The sequence below is a fragment of the Lissotriton vulgaris genome, chromosome 3_2 (genome assembly GCF_964263255.1).
Source record: "Lissotriton vulgaris chromosome 3_2, aLisVul1.2, whole genome shotgun sequence".
NCBI lineage: Eukaryota > Metazoa > Chordata > Amphibia > Caudata > Salamandridae > Lissotriton > Lissotriton vulgaris.
This window is the reverse complement of record NC_141690.1, coordinates 267,504,808-267,525,270: the sequence shown is the minus strand read 5'-3', so window position 1 is coordinate 267,525,270 and position 20,463 is coordinate 267,504,808. Positions and strand designations below refer to the sequence as shown.

General features: G+C 49.3%; 1 protein-coding gene across 1 annotated transcript in view; it reads left to right on the top strand.

Annotated features, from left to right (window-relative positions):
• Positions 1-19,691, top strand: part of LOC147725653 (matrix metalloproteinase-21-like) — a 547,740-nt gene extending 528,049 nt beyond the window's left edge. Inside the window, exon 7 of the mRNA XM_086964337.1 lies at positions 17,948-19,691. Within this exon, the coding sequence (XP_086820463.1) occupies positions 17,948-18,271 (324 nt within the window). The 3' untranslated portion in view covers positions 18,272-19,691. The remainder of the gene's footprint in view (positions 1-17,947) is intronic.
• The last annotated feature ends 772 nt before the right edge of the window (positions 19,692-20,463 follow it).

Below are 20,463 nucleotides of genomic sequence, written 5' to 3'. Positions count from 1 at the left end.
TTCGCTGAGCTGGCGGGAGGGTGCTGGCTCAGGGAAGCGGCGAGCTGGTCGGCTGTGATCTTGCTCCAGCTTCTGCGGGCGACCTGTTGCTGGTGGTGGTGGGTCGTCGTTCTTCTGAAGGTGAAGTGGACGCAGCTGTGGTCCGTCCAGTGGAGTCCTGTGGCGTGGCTGAAGGCGATGTCTTTGCTGGATGAGAAGACGGCGTCGAGTGTGTGTCCGGCGAGGTGGGTGGGGGTGGTCACCAGTTGCTTGAGTCCGAGGTTGGCGAGGTTGTCGAGCAGGGTGGCGGTGTTGCGGTCGTTGTTGTTCTCCAGGTGGAAGTTGAGGTCCCCCAGGAGGATGTAGTCAGCGGAGGGGAGGGCATGCGGGCTGACGAAGTCGGCGATGTCCTCGCTGAATTGGGTGCGTGGTCCCGGGGGTCAGTAGATCAGGGTGCCTCTGAGGGTGGTCTTCGGGTCGGTGTGGATCTGGAAGTTCTCAGAGTTTCGTGAGATTTGGTCTGCACAGCAGCTTAAGATGTGGACAGTCTGACCGCTGAAGAAAGTCTGTGAACCACCATTGATGTGGCCACTACAGAGCAATCAAGATTATTCTAGCTCTCAAGTAAGACAGTCTGATGAGGACTGACAGGATCAGGGGGATCGGAAGAGAGGGGTAGAGAAATTTGCCAGACCAGTCAATCCATATGGCATTCCCTTTTTTTCCCAAAATTGTATTCATTACCCGGTACAGTCCATTAAATACAGTATACAATAAGCATTAAAAGCACAAAAACCAATATACATGTAACAAGGCCATAGAGAGAAAAAGAAAATGCAGTACAGATATATCAACTGTGTCTAATATCATCATTCATTTCACTGTTTTACCGCTAGAATGTCATAGAAATAGGGATATATTCTGGAGTCTCTCCAGATTTTTAGCGGGCCCATAGTTTTAAACCTGATTTTTTAGTTTCCCTGCTTCTTACCCCATAGAGGGCGGTCTCTATATTATGGAGCCAGTGTAATCCGCAGGATAGCCACAGAGACAAAAACAAACCCTTCTTCATCCTTATTCCGTTTTAATTTGTTGTCATACCCTGTGTTCCTGCTTGAAAGAACCTCCAGGCGAAACCTGGGCATTTTCTGTTTTATGCGGTGGCGGACAAGTAAATGTGTGGAGTGCCCCACAATCTGAAGATGGGTTGCAAAACGTCATCGTAAAAGACCCATTTGTGGTTTTCCTGCAGGACTTTGCTTAGGGAGTCTGCTTGAACATTTTGAACACTTGGGAGATGAGTTGCAATTATCCATAGGTCTCTATCAGCCACTTTCTAATTGTCTGAGCCTCTAGGGATCAAGGTCTGAACCTCGTCGTCCCCCCCCACCCCTGCTTGTTGAGGTAGTACATGGTTGTTGTGATGTCTGTCTCAACAAGCAGGGAGTTAGTTGTCAAGGATAAGAGGAAAGCTCTTAACACCAGGTGAACTGCGCGTTGCTCAAGGAGATTGATGTGTTAGGTCATCTGTCTCCGAGACCATGTTCCCTGGATTTGGAGGTGATCTATGTGTGCTCTCTATCCTAGTAACACGACATCTGTTACTATGGCCTGGGAAGAGACATCTTGATGAATTGGCATCACCTGAAACAGATTCATCAGAAAACCCCACCATTTCAGAAACTGTCTTGCATAAGGGGGGGAAGAGTGTGAACCTGTCTTCCTAACAGCTCGTGAGTTGGCCCCACTGATCCTCGAGACATTTCTGAAGAGGACGCATGTGGAGATGGGCATTCAGATATAGGAAGATACATTAAGCCATCTATCCAAGAAGAGATGACACTGTCCTCACGGTGTGGTGAGAGGCTTTCATAAGAGATTGAACCTTCAGACAAATTGAAAACATTCTCTTCTCCCAAGGAGAAACTCTTGCTAGACTAGTGTCAAAGGAGACCCCCAAATACTGCAGTGTCTGAACAAGAGTAGATGTTGATATTTGTTGGAGGAGACTGCTTGTCCACAGACACTGCAATCAGGATTCCTGAGTTGGGGATGCCTTGATGAGCCAACAATGTAGGTAGGGGTAGATGAAAACGTAATGCTCCCTTAGGAGAACAGCCAACACTGCCATGCACTTTGACAAAGTTCTGGGGACTGATTTGGCCTAATCCTGAATGATTACCAATATCCGGAGCTCATTGAGGCAAAAATAATTCCTCACCAGATAGTGAAGCCGAGGTACACCAGCTGGTTGACACAGCGGCGAGTATTGACACCGGGAAGCTCAAGACTGGAGGTAGGGCCTGCGCCGCGGGCAGACTCTGGGGAGTGCAGCAGCCCACTGCTGCAGAGAAAAGGACAAGGCCTCTCTGACGGAGTGCTGAGGATGTACCGAGGGCCGTGGAGGGTGCCGACTGCCTCCTGCTCCCCCCCCACTTGCCTGCTGCCCAGGAGGCTGGAGCGGGGGGTGCAACTGCGGCTGGAGGCCCCGTTGTGGGCCCAGGAGGAATGGAGGCCTACAATGAGGTGTCGCTAAATCTCCGGTAGACTCCTCGCAGGCTTCCTCCCCCGTATGACCACTGGAGAGAGTGAGACTCGTTCCCGCATGCGGCAACCCTCGCAGCGAAATACACAGCGGCCAGAAAAATTGCACGCCGGGTGCGAGGACCACGATTCACATGCAGTCCAGACAGCACTGGTGCTGATGGAGGATTCGTGAGCAGACCAAGGAGTACTGCTGAGGCTCCCTGAAGTGGCGAGGTGGACGAGGACTCATCAGTGAAGCACCGAGGGTGAAGGAAGGATTGTGGGGGGCGCTGGTGGCTTTTCTCTGCCCCTCCCGCTCGCCTTCTGCATGTAGGGCTGAAGCGGAGTGAGTGAGCGAGCCAGTCTGAGGCTCTGGTGAGGGCCTAAGAGTAAATTGAGCCTGTAGGTGAGACGCGGGCAGGCACCCCGGAAGGCCTTATGGCTGATCACTGCCTCCCCTCCCTATCAGAGAAACATGAGACTCCGGCCCTGTATAGACTGACCCACGAGGCTGAGGGTGAGGGCTGCAGTCTTCGAGTGGCCTGGCTGGCGCCGATAACGTAGGGGGGCCTGCGGCGCACACCAGGGGCCCAGAACCATGGGGCGCTGCCTGAGACAAGTTTGCTCCAAGAGATCAGACATAGCGCAAACAACAGCGGGGGAGTCCGCACCAGCCGTACGAAAGAAGAGCAATCAATGCTGCATTAGAGAAAGAGGTGAGAGAGGAATGGAGAGGGACAACGCAGCCTGAGGTGTGCATGGTGACCCACTGGGATAGATTGTGACAGATATTGAGCGGGGGTGCTGGACGAGAGAGGGGCTCTGCATGAGGTATATCAGCAGATGAAGGAAGCTGATGCTATAGGAGTACTAGTGCTGGCGAGAAGCGACTACCGAGCAAATACTCTGAAGTGATGCCAAGAGTAAAAAGGAGCAGGGCCTACACTGCAAACACCAGCTCAGGATCCACAAATAAGACTGAATGCACAACAAATATCTGAATACTTGTGTCTCAAAGCTGCCTGGAGGGCTAAGGCAGTGCTACTAACTTCAGCTGAAGAAGCCACAACCACACAATGGCTCACTGAAAGAGGGAATTCCCTCTGGCTAGCAGTATCACAACCAGCCACGGAACCTAGAAAGGAACAGTTGATGCAAGTAGGGGCGGCCAACATAAGTACCACCTCCTACACACCAGTAATAGACACAGACTAACCCCCACCACCCAGAGTAAACATAATACACCATGGGGCACCATTCAGGGAAGCTGCCGGAAACAACTTCCTCTAACATGCAATAGCCAGAAGAACCGGAGCACTCCACCCAGCCACTCTCGCTCAGCTGTATCCTGCCCAGAAATAATTAAGTTGCCCCGGACAAGCTGGACTTAGGCTCACTCATGACTGGCTTTACGCTACTTAAAGCAGACCGCTGCAAATTGGCAGCTACAGTACAGGTCAGTACAGGCCAACAAAACAACATTGGCGTAGATACTACCTCAACATAAAGACTATGCGACACAAATTCAGCAATTACAAAGACAAGTGTCCGGTCTGCAAGACAGAGTCGCAGATGCAGAGGGCAGAACAAGATGAAATAACAGCCGCATCATCGGACTTCCGGAGTGTAGTGAAAGGCTCGAACGCCACCAGTTTCATCGAGTAATGGTTCCGTGAACACGTGGCCCCAGAGGGCTTATCAGACTTCTTCTGTGTCGAAAGGGTCCACAGAATCCCTACCGGCAGACCTACAGTGGGTGCCCCCCCGCCGGCCATGATAAGGGGTTTCTAAATTATCCTGACCGGGATTTCCTCCTTCAAAAGACTACGGAAAAATTCCAGATACAATATGAGAACCACAGCATATCATTTTACCCTGACTATACGCTCCTGGTCCAACGCCGTAGGTCCTCATATCAAAGAGTCAAAAAGAAGCTCCGAGCCCTGGAACTTAAATATGCACTCGTATTTACTGCCCGCCTGAAGATTATCCATGAACAAAAGTCATATTTTTTTGGTAGTCCAGAGAAGGCAAAGGAATGGAAAAGAGGTAATGAATCCATCCGCGCCATCCGGTGCCTCATCGCAGAGCTTGCTCCACAGCGTAGAAGAGACACAGGGACAGCTATCACGCAGCAATGTGAAAACTACCTGCAAATCGCTAATCAACAGCCCTACTCATGAGCTAGCCCGGAGGAGCAAAGAAGAGGCCCTGGCAACGGCTAACACATTCAGAGAATGCGGCCCCCACACAGCATCCGAATCTTCAGAGGAAAGTACTGTGCAATCAGACTCAGATAATAGCATTGCCATGTTCCCCACAGTACCGCTCCGGACTGTGGACGAACTGTAAGGCTAGCGACGCATGTGATAGCGAGTTTCTTTCGCCACACAGACAAATGTAGTAATAGAGGTGGCAACTACTGCTACTAGCATGAATATATAATACCTGGTTACATGGGTAATGTATTAAGACAAGTAAAAGGCCCGGGCACGGAGGAGCCCACAGTAAGCTCAAAATATCATGCTTTGCACGAGCATCACTTCTCACATTGCCAAAGCACTACCCAAACGCACTCATGCTAATTTAGATTTGTTTTCAGTTTGGGCCAGCATAGTTCAAAGGCTGGACCGAGTATTCACAGTTAACAGGGAGTTTAGGGGTTCTGGCTTACATCAGGAAACACGTTCCACACAGATCTCGGTAAGTCACAACAGTGACTGAAATAAATGCTAGAATCTACCAGTACACAATTGCTAAATATTCTGGAAAAACTAGATTACACTAATTTCAGCTCGCACATTCTAATATATGTAAGGCCCAATTATGTGCAAATTGACGAGGCGCTTCCTGCTTTACTCTGTGATAATTTTATGGCTCTTGTAATGCTAGCAGCCTCTGAATTTCTGCTTGGTCTATTTTTAACTTATCTACATTTAGAACTGTAGTAAAGAGGATGGATTTAATTTTAATAGAAATGCTACTGGACTGGATATTACCACCTCTGACTAGTCTCCTGTCTAGCTTCAATTCAGTACGCTACACTCTGCTGTCTGTCTACCTGCTGCCCTCTGGGCCTCCTCTGCTTGTTTTTTTGCCTGCTGTTTTGCCTTTTTCTGTCCTCTGTTTGGCCTTTTCTGCTCATTCTTCTAGCCTCCGTTTTGCCTTTTCTGCTAGTTTTTCTGCCCTTTTTCTGCTCAATATTTCTGCTGTTTTGCCTTCTCTGATCATTTTTCTGCCCTCTGTTTAGCCTTTTCTGTGCTCTATTTTTCCCTTGTCTGCAATTTCTGGCTCTTCTGCTCGTTTTTCTGTCCTCTGTTTTGCCTTTTCTGTTCACTTGTTACCTCTTCCCACCGTCTACTCAAGATCTGTTGCAGGGGGATCGGACACAATGGAGACCTCGTCAAGATAGCAACGCGGTGAGGGGCGGGTAATGCTGCGCTCTACAAATGCAGATTGATTGATTAGAGGTGATACAGGAACATAAATATAACACCTGACTAACCTGTTGCAAGAAACAGTACCGAATCTGACACAGGAGAAACAGAAGTAATTCCTAGTACTGCTCAGTACTCTGTGTGCCAAAGAACCGTCAGATGGGGAAAACATTTCACTGCCTATTTTAGGAACGCATTGTAACCCGGCCTGGGGAGGCAAACCCAGACTCATTAGGGGCCTGGGCCAAACACCAGCAGGAGGCAGGAAGCCCCTGACCCGCACATCTGAAAAGTCTGCTCGAAAGGGGGCAACCAGGATTGGTCGCCCCAGGGCATGAGCGAACCCTCCAATCTGGGGGAGAGCTGATGAGGCAAGTGGGGGACATAAATAAGGGCCTACAGTACCACGCAAACACAAACCACCCTCCTCGCAGTTGGAAGAAAGAATCGGTCGACGGGAAAGAGCAACGCCCCATCAACAACGAGGCTTCAGGGTACCCGAGTTTTCCGGGGCTGGAAGCAGAAGGAAGGAGCTGCGGCCCCACCCCTCGCCGGGACATCGAGGCAGCCGTGCATCTGGGATCTGCTGGGAAGAAATGCCGACCAGCCGTTGGGGCCCCCTCTCGTCTGGCAGCGTCAGCAGCGGAGGATCTAGGGAGCGGTATCCAGCAAAGCGGGAAACAGGAGAAAGGAGCGGCAGCCCACCCCTCACCTGAGCATCAAGGCAGCCCTGCAACCGGGAACAGCCAGGAAATTGAAGGTGGGAAAATTTGCTTCCTCTACCCCCCACAACCCCTTTTTTGGCAGGCACAATCAACAGCAGAAAAGGCAGAACAAAGGTGTAAAGGGCTGTGGTGGGCCCTAGGCCCTCATGCTAGCAGGCACTCATGCACTGAGCAGGACACACTGGAGGTCTGGTGCAACTGGCCCAGAGCACGTCCGCTCGGCCTCTTTTATTGATGCTGTGTCACATGACCAGTGACATCAGTGGTGGGTGGGTGTTCAGTGTGAATACAGGCTTCAGCACTAGATTGCTGACTTGTGCTGGGCATTACATCCCTTCCCAAATTGGTTAAAAATTAACCCAAACAGAAAAGTCCAAAAACCTGTGGGGGAAAGAAAACACAGAAAATAACATTGGACTTACGCTTTCAAAATGAGTGTCTTTGGTTGCTTGCAAACCGCAGGCAGTATAGTTCTTGCGTTTTGAATTAGCAGTTCTTGGTGGCACGGTTCGCAGTTGTTCGGCGGGTTCATTCTTTGTCTGTGCTGTCTGTCCGCTGTTCTCAGCCCTGCATTTTGCTTTGCTCTCTTGGTGATGAATAGTTAAAGAGAGATGGATGACATGGTGGTTGTTCGTCTTCCGGCTTCTTCTCTCCATGCTGGGTGCGTGATGTTTCCGGGTAGGCTTCAGTGTGTTTCTTGGCAGGTGAAAAGAGTAGGTGCGAACATCCCTCTCACTAGGATCCCACCCTCGTCGCCATTGTAAAGGGCTGTGGTGAGCCCTAGGTCCTCATGCTGGCAGGCACTCATGCACTGAGCAGGACACACTGGAGGTCTGGTGCAACTGGCCCAGAGCACGTGCGCTTGGCCTCTTTTATTGATGCTGTGTCACATGACCAGTGACATCAGTGGTGGGTGGGTGTTCAGTGTGAATACAGGCTTCAGCACTAGACTGCTGACTTGTGCTGGGCATTACAAAAGGCAAATAGAATACAGAAACGGCAACTATTTGGGCACAATCCACATCACCAGTGCCAAAGGTTTTTGGAGGATGGCAAGCAAGCACGTGCAAGCGAAAAGGAAGGCACGGCCTCCAGGGCGCTTCAGGGAGAAGCAGGACATCCTAGAGGCCAACGTGAGGAGTTGGAAGAGGCGCAGAGCGGTCAAAGGGTCCGACCTGGACAACGATGTGCAGGAGATGTTGGGGAAGGCGAGAGCATTGGTGGCGCTGAAGGGAGCAGCATGGATTGACCAACAAATCCAGGACAGGCGCATGGGAAGAAGCGGCGACAAGCAGCACCGGAAGGACCGCCCCCCAGGAAACCCGGGGGTGGGGGGCAGGCAGCCAAAACCGCGGCCCCTGCAGCCGGCAAGACGGTCACAAGAAGCACCCAGGACAAGGTTGGGTACAGAAGGGGAGGAAACAACCGCAGGCAAGGAACAGGGTGGCCGCAACTCCAGAGCTGGTGTCCAGCTCAGACATGGAAGGTAGCAGCATTGACACGGGGTGTGTAGCCAGCACGGCGGCCCCTCAGGAAACATGCGGACGGCAAGCCAACAGGAGCAGAAAGTGTGGAGTAAGCATTGCTTGCAAAGCGGCAAACGGGGCGCGCAAGGGCGCAGCAAGACGAGGCAGCAGAGGGGACACCAGGGCACATGGGAGCTAGCAATGTGGCAATGCAGGGGCCGTGGTCCATGCCACGCCAGCGTCTTGGATGCTTTGGTGGCAATGGCCGGGGGCAGGGGCCCCCTTCCAAGGAAGCCCCCAGTGGGACACAGAGGGGAAAGGGGGCAGCAAGAGGCCGAACCAGAGGGCCGACTTAGGGGGCAGCAGGAAACGGGCCACAGGCAGGTAAAAAGGGGGACGCCAGACAGACTCCACATAATGAGGAGGCAGGACTGGGGGTGACCACTAAGAAAGGGACAGAGTCCCCGGCTTTAGGGGCACCAGCGGGGCTGGGGAGGGCCTGGACCAGGGCGGGAAGCCGGCCAGCAAGTATCTGCGCCCTTACCTGAGCGACACCCCCACAACCACAAAACTGTTAGGGCTGGCCAATCTCATCCTACTGAAAGTTAAGGAGAGAATATGGAGGAAGTAGTTCATAGACGTTTTCTCACTGCTGGAAGTATGCCAGGTGGGTTTAGACTTAGAGGTGCAAGATAAAAAGGATGAGGATAGGAGGGACCGCCGGAAGCCCAGAGTAGAGAGAACAATGGAAAATTGGCTGGAAGCCTTCAGAACATTGGCATGCGTTTTCATTGAACAAGTTCCAGAAAGCGCAACAGCGCTAATTTTATACGAGCAGAAAATACATGAGGCGCAGCACCAATATCAGGGTGATGCATGGCTGAGATACAATGAGGGTTTCAGAGAAAAGATGCAGGTTTGGCTGATAATGGGATGGGATTGCCAGGACATTTAAGGGTTCACGACACACATGGTGCATGGTGGCGGACACGGAGAGCGTCAGCAGCAAGGAAAGCTATTTTTATCCCTATGGGAGTAAAGGCAACAATGAGGGGCAGGGCAAGAGTTCAAAGAGAAGCACCAAGGTAATAACAAATCAGGGAAAATATGCTGGAAGCTTGGAAAAGAGGAGTGCAAATGGGGGGAATCATGCAGGTTTCAGCACGCTTGCAGGGCGGATCACCCCGCTAACCGTTGTAAGCAGGCCCACAAAGGGAAAACTGGGGCAAGGGAATGAGGTTTTAGGCTGTCTCCCACCCCCCTCCGACAAGGGCGGCAGGGGCGGGTGGACCTGGGTTGAAGGGGGAAGTTCTCTCTGATCGTGGAACCATTAGGTAGCGTGGTGAAAGGAACACAAGAAAGGAGTAAAGGAAAGAGAAAATTACTAAAAGGTAGAGGGAAGGCTAACACAGGGTCCTTGGGATTCCACAAGGCATGGAAATAGGAAAACCATGAATTTGCAAAAGTATAAACATGTTATGTTGAATAAACTGACCTTTTTAGGCACCAAAGCCCTGTGTCACTGGTTTGATTTGATAGGGGGGTGGAAGGAGGCAACTCTCCTCCTGGAAGGGGTTTGGGTTTTATCTTCTGAAAAGGTATTGCATTATTCTGTTTAAGAAGAAATTATCTTATATTGAACGAGAAGGATAAGTTACTTACTTGTAATCCTAGTTCTCTTCCAGGGGTATCCTCATCAAAGTCATAAGCACTGAATATTCCCGCCCATGTGCGGGACCCCAGAAACAATAAAAAACATATATATTTAAAAACACATACATCTAGCTCCACATATATGTACGTACATATATTATTTTTCTCACACCAATGCAGCCCCAAAAAGAGGCTAACACAATGTAAAACCTTGTACATGTACTGCAATTATAAAAGAAACAAAGAACACATTAAATCAAATATCCTTTGAATTTTGTTTTAATGAGTAAAACCACTCATAACTCCTGAAAATTGCTCATAAAAAGACATTGTTAGCCTCAGGCTGCATTGAAAAGCAATAACATAGAAAATGAAAGCATTTTCAACAAAAACTGGCACTGTGCCTTTAAGGCAGTCCTGACCCCAGGCTTTCCATCATGCCTCAAGGGTGACAGTTAGGTAAGTTGTTCTTTGCATAACCCTGATGTCAGGGCTAAATACAAATATAAAAACGTACAGCTCTCATTTACCTGGGGAGGCGGGTGGGTTGCTTATGACTTTGATGAGGATACCCCTGGAAGAGAACTAGGATTACAGGTAAGTAACTTATCCTTCTCTTCCAGGGGATCCTCATCAATAGTCATAAGCACTGGATAGAATAGCAAGCCCAACAACCACCTTCAGGTAAATGAGAAGTACATCTTCTACCTTAAAAGACCCAACATCACAGCCCAGACTGGCTGTTAAACAGATTCCGCAAGGAGGCTTGGCCTACTTGGGTATCTGCTCTCGTGTCAGAATCAAGACAATAATGTCTGGTAAATGTATGGACGGACCGCCAGGTCGCCGCCTTACAGATCTCAGACATGGGCACATTATTGAGAAAAGCCGCAGTTGCAGCTCTTTCCCTGGTGGAATGCGCCTTGGGAGAAAACCCCAGGGGCTTTTGCGCTAGCTGGTAAGCAAGTTTAATACATGAAACGATCCATCTGGAAATGGAAAGTTTTGAGGCATCATGGCCTGTCCTGATCGATCCATAGTTAACGAAAAGATGATCAGAATGACGAACCACTTTAGACCTGTCAAGATAGAATTTTAAAACCCTTTTCAGGTCTAAAGAATGCAGAGCCCTCTCAGCTGGAGTAGAGGGGTTGGGAAAAAAATGGGCACAGAAATGGTCTGATTTACATGAAAATCTGACACCACTTTAGGCAGAAAAAATGGATGCGTCCGCAGCACCACCCTATTCAAATGGAACACCGTATAGGGTTCTGAGGCACAGAGGGCTTGAATCCCGCTCACTCTGCGAGCTGACGTGATAGCCACCAAAAAAGCCGCTTTCCATGAAAGATGTTGTAAAGTAGCTTTGTTGATCGACCGTGTCCACAATGCCGGCATTCAGGGAGTGGCCCTTGACTGGCTCAGATCTTTCCTTCACCAGCGTTCACAGTCCGTCCACCTCTCCACCTTCTCTGCACCCTTCACTTCCCTTTCATGTGGTGTCCCACAGGGCTCTGCACTATCCCCTCTCCTTTTTAATTTATATCTTCAACCACTTTTAGCCTCCCTCCGCAACTCCCCGGTCACCATCTTTAATTATGCGGACGACCTTCAGTTAATTTTTCCCATAGACTCCCTCCCTTCCTCCCGCATCAATTTTCAGTCCACAATGCTGACCATTGCAGAGTGGATGTACCACAGCCACTTAAAGCTGAACCCCACCAAGACTGAGCTCGTCTTGGTGGGCGGCCCCAATCACCCATGGAACACCACCTTCTGGCCCACATCTCTGGGGACTGCACCCACTCCTGTGAGCTCAGTCTAAAGCCTGGGGGTGATCATCTCCGAAAATCTATCAATGAGGCCACATATTAACGCGGTTACCTCTGCCTGTTTCTTCCACCTCAGACGGATCCGCAAGATCAGCAGGTTTCTTACCAAAGAGGCCCTGACCCAGGTTGTCATTACGCTCATCACCTCCAGGCTTGATTACGCCAACATTCTGTACGCAGGAATTCCTGCATGTCACCTCCACCGACTTCAGCTGGTGCAGAATCAGGCTGCCCGCCTGATTTTCTGCCAGCCCAAACACCAGCACATCACTCCCCTCCTCCGAAGTCTGCATTGGCTCCCTGTCTCCAAACGCTGCACCTTCAAACTGGCTTGCACTACTTTCAAGGCCCTATCGGACGCAGCTCCCAGGTTCATCTCTTCGGCCTTATCCCGCCACATTCCTCCCAGAGCCCTTCGCTCAGCATCACTAAACCTTCTCAAGGTCCCAAGATTCAAAAGAAAAAAGCACGGAGGTCTGAGCTTTTCTGTCCTAGCTCCCTCCACCTGGAACGCCCTACCTTCCTCTCTCCGTCTCTGTCCAACGTACGACTGTTTCCGTACACTTTTAAAAACCTTGCTCTTTCAAGCTGCTTATGATTAATCCCTCACCCTGGATCAACACTATATGTCATTGAGCGCCAAGAAACCGATGGTGATAGTGCGCGTAATAAATAATTTTAATAGAATAATAGAATAGGATTTGTGAATGGGTTCAAAAGGAGGACCCATAACTTTGATAGCACCAGGTTCAACTCCCAGGGTGGAGAAGGACGCACTGGAGGGTGTACTTTTTTCAACCCTTACAGGAAGTCCTTGACAGATGTTAGCTGGAAAAAAGAGGTTTGAGAAGGTGACCGCCTATAAGCCGTTATGGCCGCTAGGTGCACCTTGATGGAATTAAATTTTAAACCTGCTTTAGCCAGATACAACAAATAAGGAAGAACTGCTTCTTCTTGACATTTGATCGGATCATGACTATTCTGTATACACCACATATAGAATCTCATCCACTTGCATGCATACGAATGTCTGGTGGAAGGGTGCCTTGCCTCTTTTAGAATGAACATGCAGTCCTCTGGCAAACCTAGATGGCCGTATTGGATATACCTCAGGAGCCATGCTGCCAAGCTCAGTGACGGAAGGTTGGGATGGTAGATCCTCCCGTCCATCTTGGACAACAGGTCCGGCCTGCATGGTAGCCTCTTGTGAGGAGTCACTGACAGGTGAAGCAGGTCCGTGTACCACCACTGCCTATGCCAATCAGGAGCAATCAGAATCATTGTTGTGCACGAGTGTGTTAGCTTGCTCACCACCTTCGGAATCAACAGGAGAGGTGGAAAGGCGTACACAAATTCGTTTGACCAGTCGATCAAAAGAGCATTCCTTCTCGACCCTGGCCGGTGGAACCTGGAGGCGAAGCTTCGGCATTTGGCGTTTTGGTCGTCTGCGAACAGGTCTATGGTGGGACGACCCCAGGATTGAAAAAGTTCCTCTACCACTTCGTCGTGAAGAACCCAGTCTTCCTTGTCGTCAAAATGACGGCTTAGAGCGTCTGCCCTCACGTTTTGCTCTCCTGGAAGATGAACCGCCATGATAGACAGCCTGCGAGCCAGAAGCCAATGCCAGATCCTCTGCGCTTCCAACGACAACGTCCGGGAGCGCGTTCCCCCCTGCTTGTTCAGTAGTACATCGTGGTGGTGTTGTCCGTCTGTACTAGCACGGATGCCTCTTGAATTGAGGGGAGGAACGCTTTGAGAGCTAGGTGGACTGCTCTCAGCTCCAGCATGTTGATATGGGGTAAGTGCTTTCTTTGTGTGACCACTGACCTTGCACCTGCAGTGGGCCCATGTTCGCTCCCGAGCCCAGAAGGGAAGCGTCCGTGATCAGTGTCTGCACAGGGGGAGGTTGATGGAACAGGACTCCCACCTGCATATTCTGAGCTTTTGTCCACCACGGAATAGAAGCTCGAGCTCCGTCTGAGATGGCGATGTGATCGTCCCAGCGAGTCGATTGTTGAACGCACTTGTCCTCCAGATCCTGCTGAAGAGGACGCATTCAAAGTCTGGCATTCGGGACCAGGAAGATGCAAGACGCCATCGACCCTAGCAAGGAGGCAATCCTGCGCACTTTCTGAGTCTTGCCACGAAGAACCAGTTGACATTTCTGGGTGATTGATGATTGTCTCTCCTCCGAAGGAAACACTTTTCCTGCTTTGGAGTGGATCCTCTGGGTGGGCTGAATTACTGACTTTCCGAAGTTGACATGTAGCCCTAGTCTCTGGCAGAGCTGTATACAAGTCTGGAACTGATTTCTTACGCTGACTGGGAAAGGACCTTTGACCAGTCAATTGTCCAAGTATGGGTACACGAAGACCCCTCTGCGGCGTAGAGCAGCTGCCACCACTGCAACACACTTCGTGAACACCTGAGGGGCCGACTTCAACCCAAACGGTGGGACTTTGAACTGATAGTGGGAGGTCCCCACCCTGAACCGAATAAATTTTCTGTGGCTGGGGTGTATTGGAACATGAAAATAAGCATCTTGAAGGTCCAGCGAACACATCCAATCTCCTTTCCTGAGATGTGGATATATTTGGTGAAGCGCCAACATGCAAAATCTTTACTTTTTGCTGTGCAGATTTAGTGTTCGCAAGTCCAGAATGGGTCTGTATTCTGCCTTCTGTCCTTTTTTCTTGACCAGAAAATAACGGGAGTACACCCCTTTTCCCCTCTGAGAGACCGGCACTCCCTCGATAGCTGACTTTTCGAGTAGAGTGGCGACTTCTCTTTGCAGTAGGTGCAGCTGAGGATTTGATGTTGACATTGGGGGAACCGGTGGTGGCAGATGATTGAAACGAAGACAGTACCCATTCTGAAGCGTAGACAACACCCATCTGTGATGCTTTGCCACTCTTTCAAATGATTTGCTAGGCTTCTCCCCCACTGGAGTGGTCCACGGCCCTGGGGGAAGAAACGACTCATTGCTTGGATTGAGTCTTGCCGGTGTTGTTGCCTTAGCGTTGATTACCTCCTCCCTTGTAATTACGCTTTCCTTTGTACTGAGACTTTTGCTGCCCTTGCTGATCGTGGCTCTTCTGCCAGTTTGGGGTTTGAACCCGCTGCTTTGTAGAGCCCTTGTTAAAGGAGTGAAATTTCTTCTTGAACTCCTTCTTCTCAAGTCCCACCGCCTTGAGAGTTTCCAGCTCTGCCTTCATGCGCTGCATCTCTTCGTCCGCACTTTTGCCAAACAACGAAGTACCTGAAAAAGGCAAGTTCAATATGCGCGCTTGGGCTTCTGGTTTCAAAGCCGTGAGGCGCAACCATGATGACCTCCTTGCCGTTACCCCAAGAGCATACCCATGAGCTGCTAGGGTAGCCCCATCCGCTGCGGCACTTATCACCTGGTTGGAGACTTGACTGCCTTCCAGGAGGATTTCTTCAAAGTCCTTACGATCCTCTGCTGGGAGTTTCTCCACAAAACGCTGCAGAGAATCCCACAGGGATCGGTCATAACGCCCCAAGAGAGTTTCCGCATTGGCAACTTTGAGAAAAGCCGCTGATGTATTGCAGACCCGCCTTCCCCACGAGTCTTGCATCTTACTGTCCTTATCCGGAGGCACAGTGGAGGATGAGGCGACTGCACTGGACTTCTTCGCAGCCCCGATAATCACGGAGTCCGGGGGAGGATCAGCTCTGAGGAATAGCGGGTCGTCCTCTGGAGATTTGTACTTTTTAAGGATCCTTGCCGCCTTGACCGTCGCTAGGGTTAAGAAGACGTCCATAACTGGTTCCATAATCCCCAGCACCAAAGGCAGAAGAGGTTTGGGGGCAGACCTATGCTGTAGTGTTTCAAAAATTACTGTGGTTTTGATCTGCGGAGCTTTTAAGGTAACTCCCAGCTTAAGAGCTCCCCTACCAAGTATGTCCTGAAAAGTGAAGATATCATCAATCGGAGATACCCTCGATGTAGGAGAGTCTGTTAGGTTAGGAGAGTAGCCTCTGTGAGAGCGGGTCCAGGAAGAAGAAGTAGAAGGAGTTCTTCGCTCTCTCCTTGTGCTCCTTGATTATGATCTACGCCTGCTGGTTCGCACCAGGGAGCGTGATCTTTCCCTCTGGCGAACTGGGGAGCGTGATCTTTCCCTCTGGCGAACTGGGGAACGTGATCTTTCCCTCTGGCGAACTGGAGAGCATGATCTTTCCCTCTGGCGAACTGGGGAGCGTGATCTTTCCCTCTGGCGAACTGGAGAGTGTGATCTTTCTCTCTGGCGAACTGGGGAGCGTGATCTTTTTCTCTGGCGAACTGGAGAGCGTGATCTTTCTCTTTGTCTCACCGGAGGGCGTGACCGTTCTCTAGGCCTAGAGAGCGGTTGCTGCATCCGATACGCTGCTTCCTCGTCCTTAGCCCAGTGATGAAGTGGCCTGTACCATCTCGGTGAAAGCCTGACAGTAGGCGACTTTGGAGGGGAATCTTTCACTTGAGAGTGTGATGGAGGCGTTGCATCCCTTTGCGAATGCCTGGATTCCTCGCTGCCCGACTTATAAATAATTAAATCCGGGCCAGACTCTGAACCTGAGCCAGCCGCAGACCTGGAGCGACTGCGAGAGTCCATCTGCTCTGGAGACCTCTTCCGCTTGGCAGCGTGACTGTCACTCACTTGCGAGCCCTGGTCATCCTCCGCAGCTGAAGCGGATCCAGAAGACCTCAGAGACTGCTGCGCCACTGGTTGAGGCTGAACCACTCGAGTTCCATGCCTCGACATCGACTTCCGAGGAGGTGAAGTCCATAAAGGCTTTTCCAACGTTGAACGTTGTTCATCTCTCGACGGCGAGTGTCAATGTCCTGCCGACGATTGTGAATGCCTCGACGTCGAGCGTCGATGGTGTGACGCCGACGGAGGAAGCTTCGACGTCGAACTCCCATGGTCCTTCGACGACTATGAATGCCTCGACGTCGAGTGCCGATGGGTCGTCGACGGAGAATTCCTCAACGTCGATCGCCGATGACCTTGCAACGACGGAGGATGCTTCGAGGTCGATCGCTTCTTCGGCGTCGATCGCCGATGACCTGGCGACAACGGAGGTTGCTTCGACGCCGATCACCTGGCAACGCCGGAGGCTTCGACGTCGAAGACTGTACCTGAGCCTTCAACGACGGAGGTCTAGACGTTGAGCCGCCCTGCTTCAACGGTGACCTCTCTCTTGACGCTGCACGTCGCCCGGTTGACGGCAGCTGAGTTTTCTTGACTCTCGACGCTGAAGACTTCACCTTCTTCGTCGTTGGAGACTTCGATGCCGATCCCGACGGAGAGCAGGTCAGAACTTTTGTCGACGTCGACCGCTTCTTAAGTCTCTTTGGAGACCTACCTCTCTCAGAAAGCCCATAAATCCTGTTTCTTTCTCTGTCCTTGATAGTTTTGGATGACAAGGACTGGCAGTGGACACAAGATGCTACCTCATGAAAGTCAGGTAGACAGCGAATACACACTGGATGTGTATCTGACCAAGCCTTCTTATGCCCACAGGCAGGGCAGGTGACAATAAGAGCCTTAGGCATTTTGACAAAAAAATAACCCTTTTTGAGCCCAAAAAAGGTAGAACTATCTCTCTAGGGTAAAAACCTGTCAAGTAAGATCAAAAAAATGAAGAAAACACCAAGTAATTATGACAGAAAGTCAAAAAACGGTGGGAGCTGTTAACCAGGGTCCTGACAGAAGGAGCCGGAAAGAACAACTGACCTAACTGTCACCCTGAGGCATGATGGGAAGCCTGGGGTCAGGGCTGCCTTAAAGGCACAGTGCCAGTTTTTGTTGAAAATGCTTTCATTTTCTATGTTATTGCTTTTCAATGCAGACTGAGGCTAACAATGTCTTTTTATGAGCAATTTTCAGGAGTTATGAGTGGTTTTACTCATCAAAACACAAAATTCAAAGGATATTTGATTTAATGTGTTCTTTGTTTCCTTTATAATTGCAGTACATGTACAAGGTTTTACATTGTGTTAGCCTCTTTTTGGGGCTGCATTGGTTTGAGAAAAATAATATATGTACGTACATATATGTGGAGCTAGATGTATGTGTTTTTACATATATATTTTTATATTGTTTCCGGGGTCCCGCACATGGGCGGGAATATTCAGTGCTTATGACTTTGATGAGGATCCCCTGGAAGAGAAGTTATTATGTCACAGCATAAGGGAAGGAATTGTATACACCTTCCAGTAAGGACTGTACGTAAAAGTAAACAGGTCAATCAAACTAAACACTGTAAACCATTTTCCCTCTTTGTCAAAAAATGCTATATTGATTATTCTTTTCTTTCTTCGCTACTAGGTTACTGCCTTCAATGTGGAAACAAACCAGGTAGTTCCAGGCTACCCGAAGCTGATAACAGATGAATTTCCAGCTGTGATTCCAAACAACCACCCTTTAGGAAACCTAGACGCTGCCTACTTCTCCTTCACACATCGGCACATTTTCTTCATCAAAGACACGTATGTTTGGAAGATGGTTAGTGACAATGATCTGAAAGTAAACGCCACCCTTCCACTCCATGGCCTTTTCCCGGGATGCCCAATCAGCGAACAGTGGTATGACATCTGCGACGTTCATCCGTCCATGCTGTCCATGCCGAAGAGAGAGCCTGCCTGGTCCTGATGCCACTCCACCAGACAAAGAGCTCTGAGTCACTGGTCATCGTTACCGTAGAGTGTCGGCGCTAAACACATCACCAGCATCACTTCTCTTTCCATGGATCCATCTCACCTGCACAGTCATGGGCGAGGAATGCTGGATGCAAATGAGAAGCAAACTGGAGTCGCACGAAAGAAATCACTTCAAAACCGACTCGATTGAGGCCATCTCCTCAAAGTCTTCAAAAGAAACATGAAAGCAGACAGTAATGCCTCAAGAGGAAAAGGAGAGAGCCCCGGAGTACATTTTACGTGCACTTCGAGCAGTAACAGAACTTCTTTCTGTCACAATTACCGGTCATAAGCACTCTGGTTAAGAATAGTGTATTCACAAAAAAACCTCCCGAGCTTTGGTGACGTCTTACGAAATGTTTGGAGATCTAGAACGTCCCACAGAGGTATAGAGCAGATTGAATGGCTGAACCAGACAGACCAAAGCATTAAGGGAATATCATTTCTGTAGTTATTAACGTGTCTATAGCGCTTGAAGAGGTATTTTTGGAATATGGTTTGGTTAATAGTGATATTGCTGCTCGCATGATACAGAATAACAGTTTACGCAAGGAAGTCACATGGTTTTGCAACTACTTCACCCATGTCGGAGGCCTACAGTTACATGCTTAACAAGCTTTGACAAAGCCAAGATGTCTGGATTTTTTTAAGTGATGAAAGCGCTTGTTCAGTGACTGAAAAGGTAGCGATTTTGGTTGGTTGCGGGTGAATGCGAGAGTCAATAGTTAGAAAAATGGCAAGATGAGCAAGTTCAAGGATGGATGGTTGTAGGGTCGCACAAGACCATAAATGGGTGAGTGAGTGTATGTATGGCTGATTGGGTAAGTTGGAGAGCAAGTGTATGAAACAGTGAACAAATTCATGAATGTGAGGAGTTAGACATGGTTACATAACGTAGTTTGTGATTTGCCATCAACAAAGTAAAGTGCAAGGAGTCCCTGTTCATCGATCCATACATCAGCAATGAAAGTTATAAAAATTAATGTCTGATAAATGTGGGCGAATGTTTACTGGCAGCAGAGTATTTTCTAAAATGGCTGCTACATTCACACAAAGAAGCGAGGCTACCTACATCTGAGGTATTCTAAATCCCAAAAGTAACGCAGAGAAAGCGTCACAGATCGTGGCCTCTATCATCTATGTCCACGAGTATTCAAGCGTTTAGAATTCAGCAGTGAATGTATTCTTTTTTTTTTATTGCAAAGTGTTTTATTCGCTTTTTTTTTTTTACAAACAAATACAATTACATTTGAGTTGTGGGGTTAGCCAAACGTAAAATGTTTGCGTTGGTTACAGGTACTTGAAGGTAAGATATATGTTCTAGCTATTCCCCTCTACATTGACTTGCTGGGAAATTAGGCAAAGGCTGATAGAAAGAGAGAAACAGAAAAGAAAGAGGTGAAAGGAAGATATGAGAGAGGTTCTGTAGCACTGAGTTTAATAGGGGTTTAGTCATGTGACAAATCTGACACCCCATAAACCCTAATCCTGTTGCGTGTATGTGGGTTAATGGAGTAAAAATGCCAGACACAGCTAGTAAATGCTAATCAAAACGTAACTTTCATTGTCTCAAGTATTTCAGCAATTCCTCAGAACATGCCATGGCAGTTAAAACATTTGTATCAATATAGCCTTATAGCCCACTGCTAGGGCTAAACTGGTTGTTAACGGTCATTATTTGCCCTGAGCTATTTCTTTCTCTTCAATGGAGCTCCCAACATTTCAAAATGAAATCACGGTGGATACCTTTGTATTTCGGATACCAAGCGGGACGTGCTCTTTGAACTCAAACATCGTTGTGTGTGTCCTTAAAAGAAGGGTTTACTGCAGGATATGCCCTGCACTTGAGTAAACTAAAGCTATGGATGGAATCCTTGAATTAATGTCAGCCAGTGGCAAATACTGGGCCGTAGACCGGGGCAGCATTATTACACTCACTGTGCCACCTCAGTTTAGACTCAGTCATAAGCAAATGGGATGCGGCGTCGAGTAATTACCAGTGGCTGACATTTGCTCAAGCTTTTCACCGATCACTTTTTTCTATACTTCAGTGCAACACCCTGTGTGCGATGAGCATTCCCAGATGTGGGTCCCGGCTCTCTGTGCCACTGGCACCAAGCCACACCAGACTGAGCAGCCCTCATC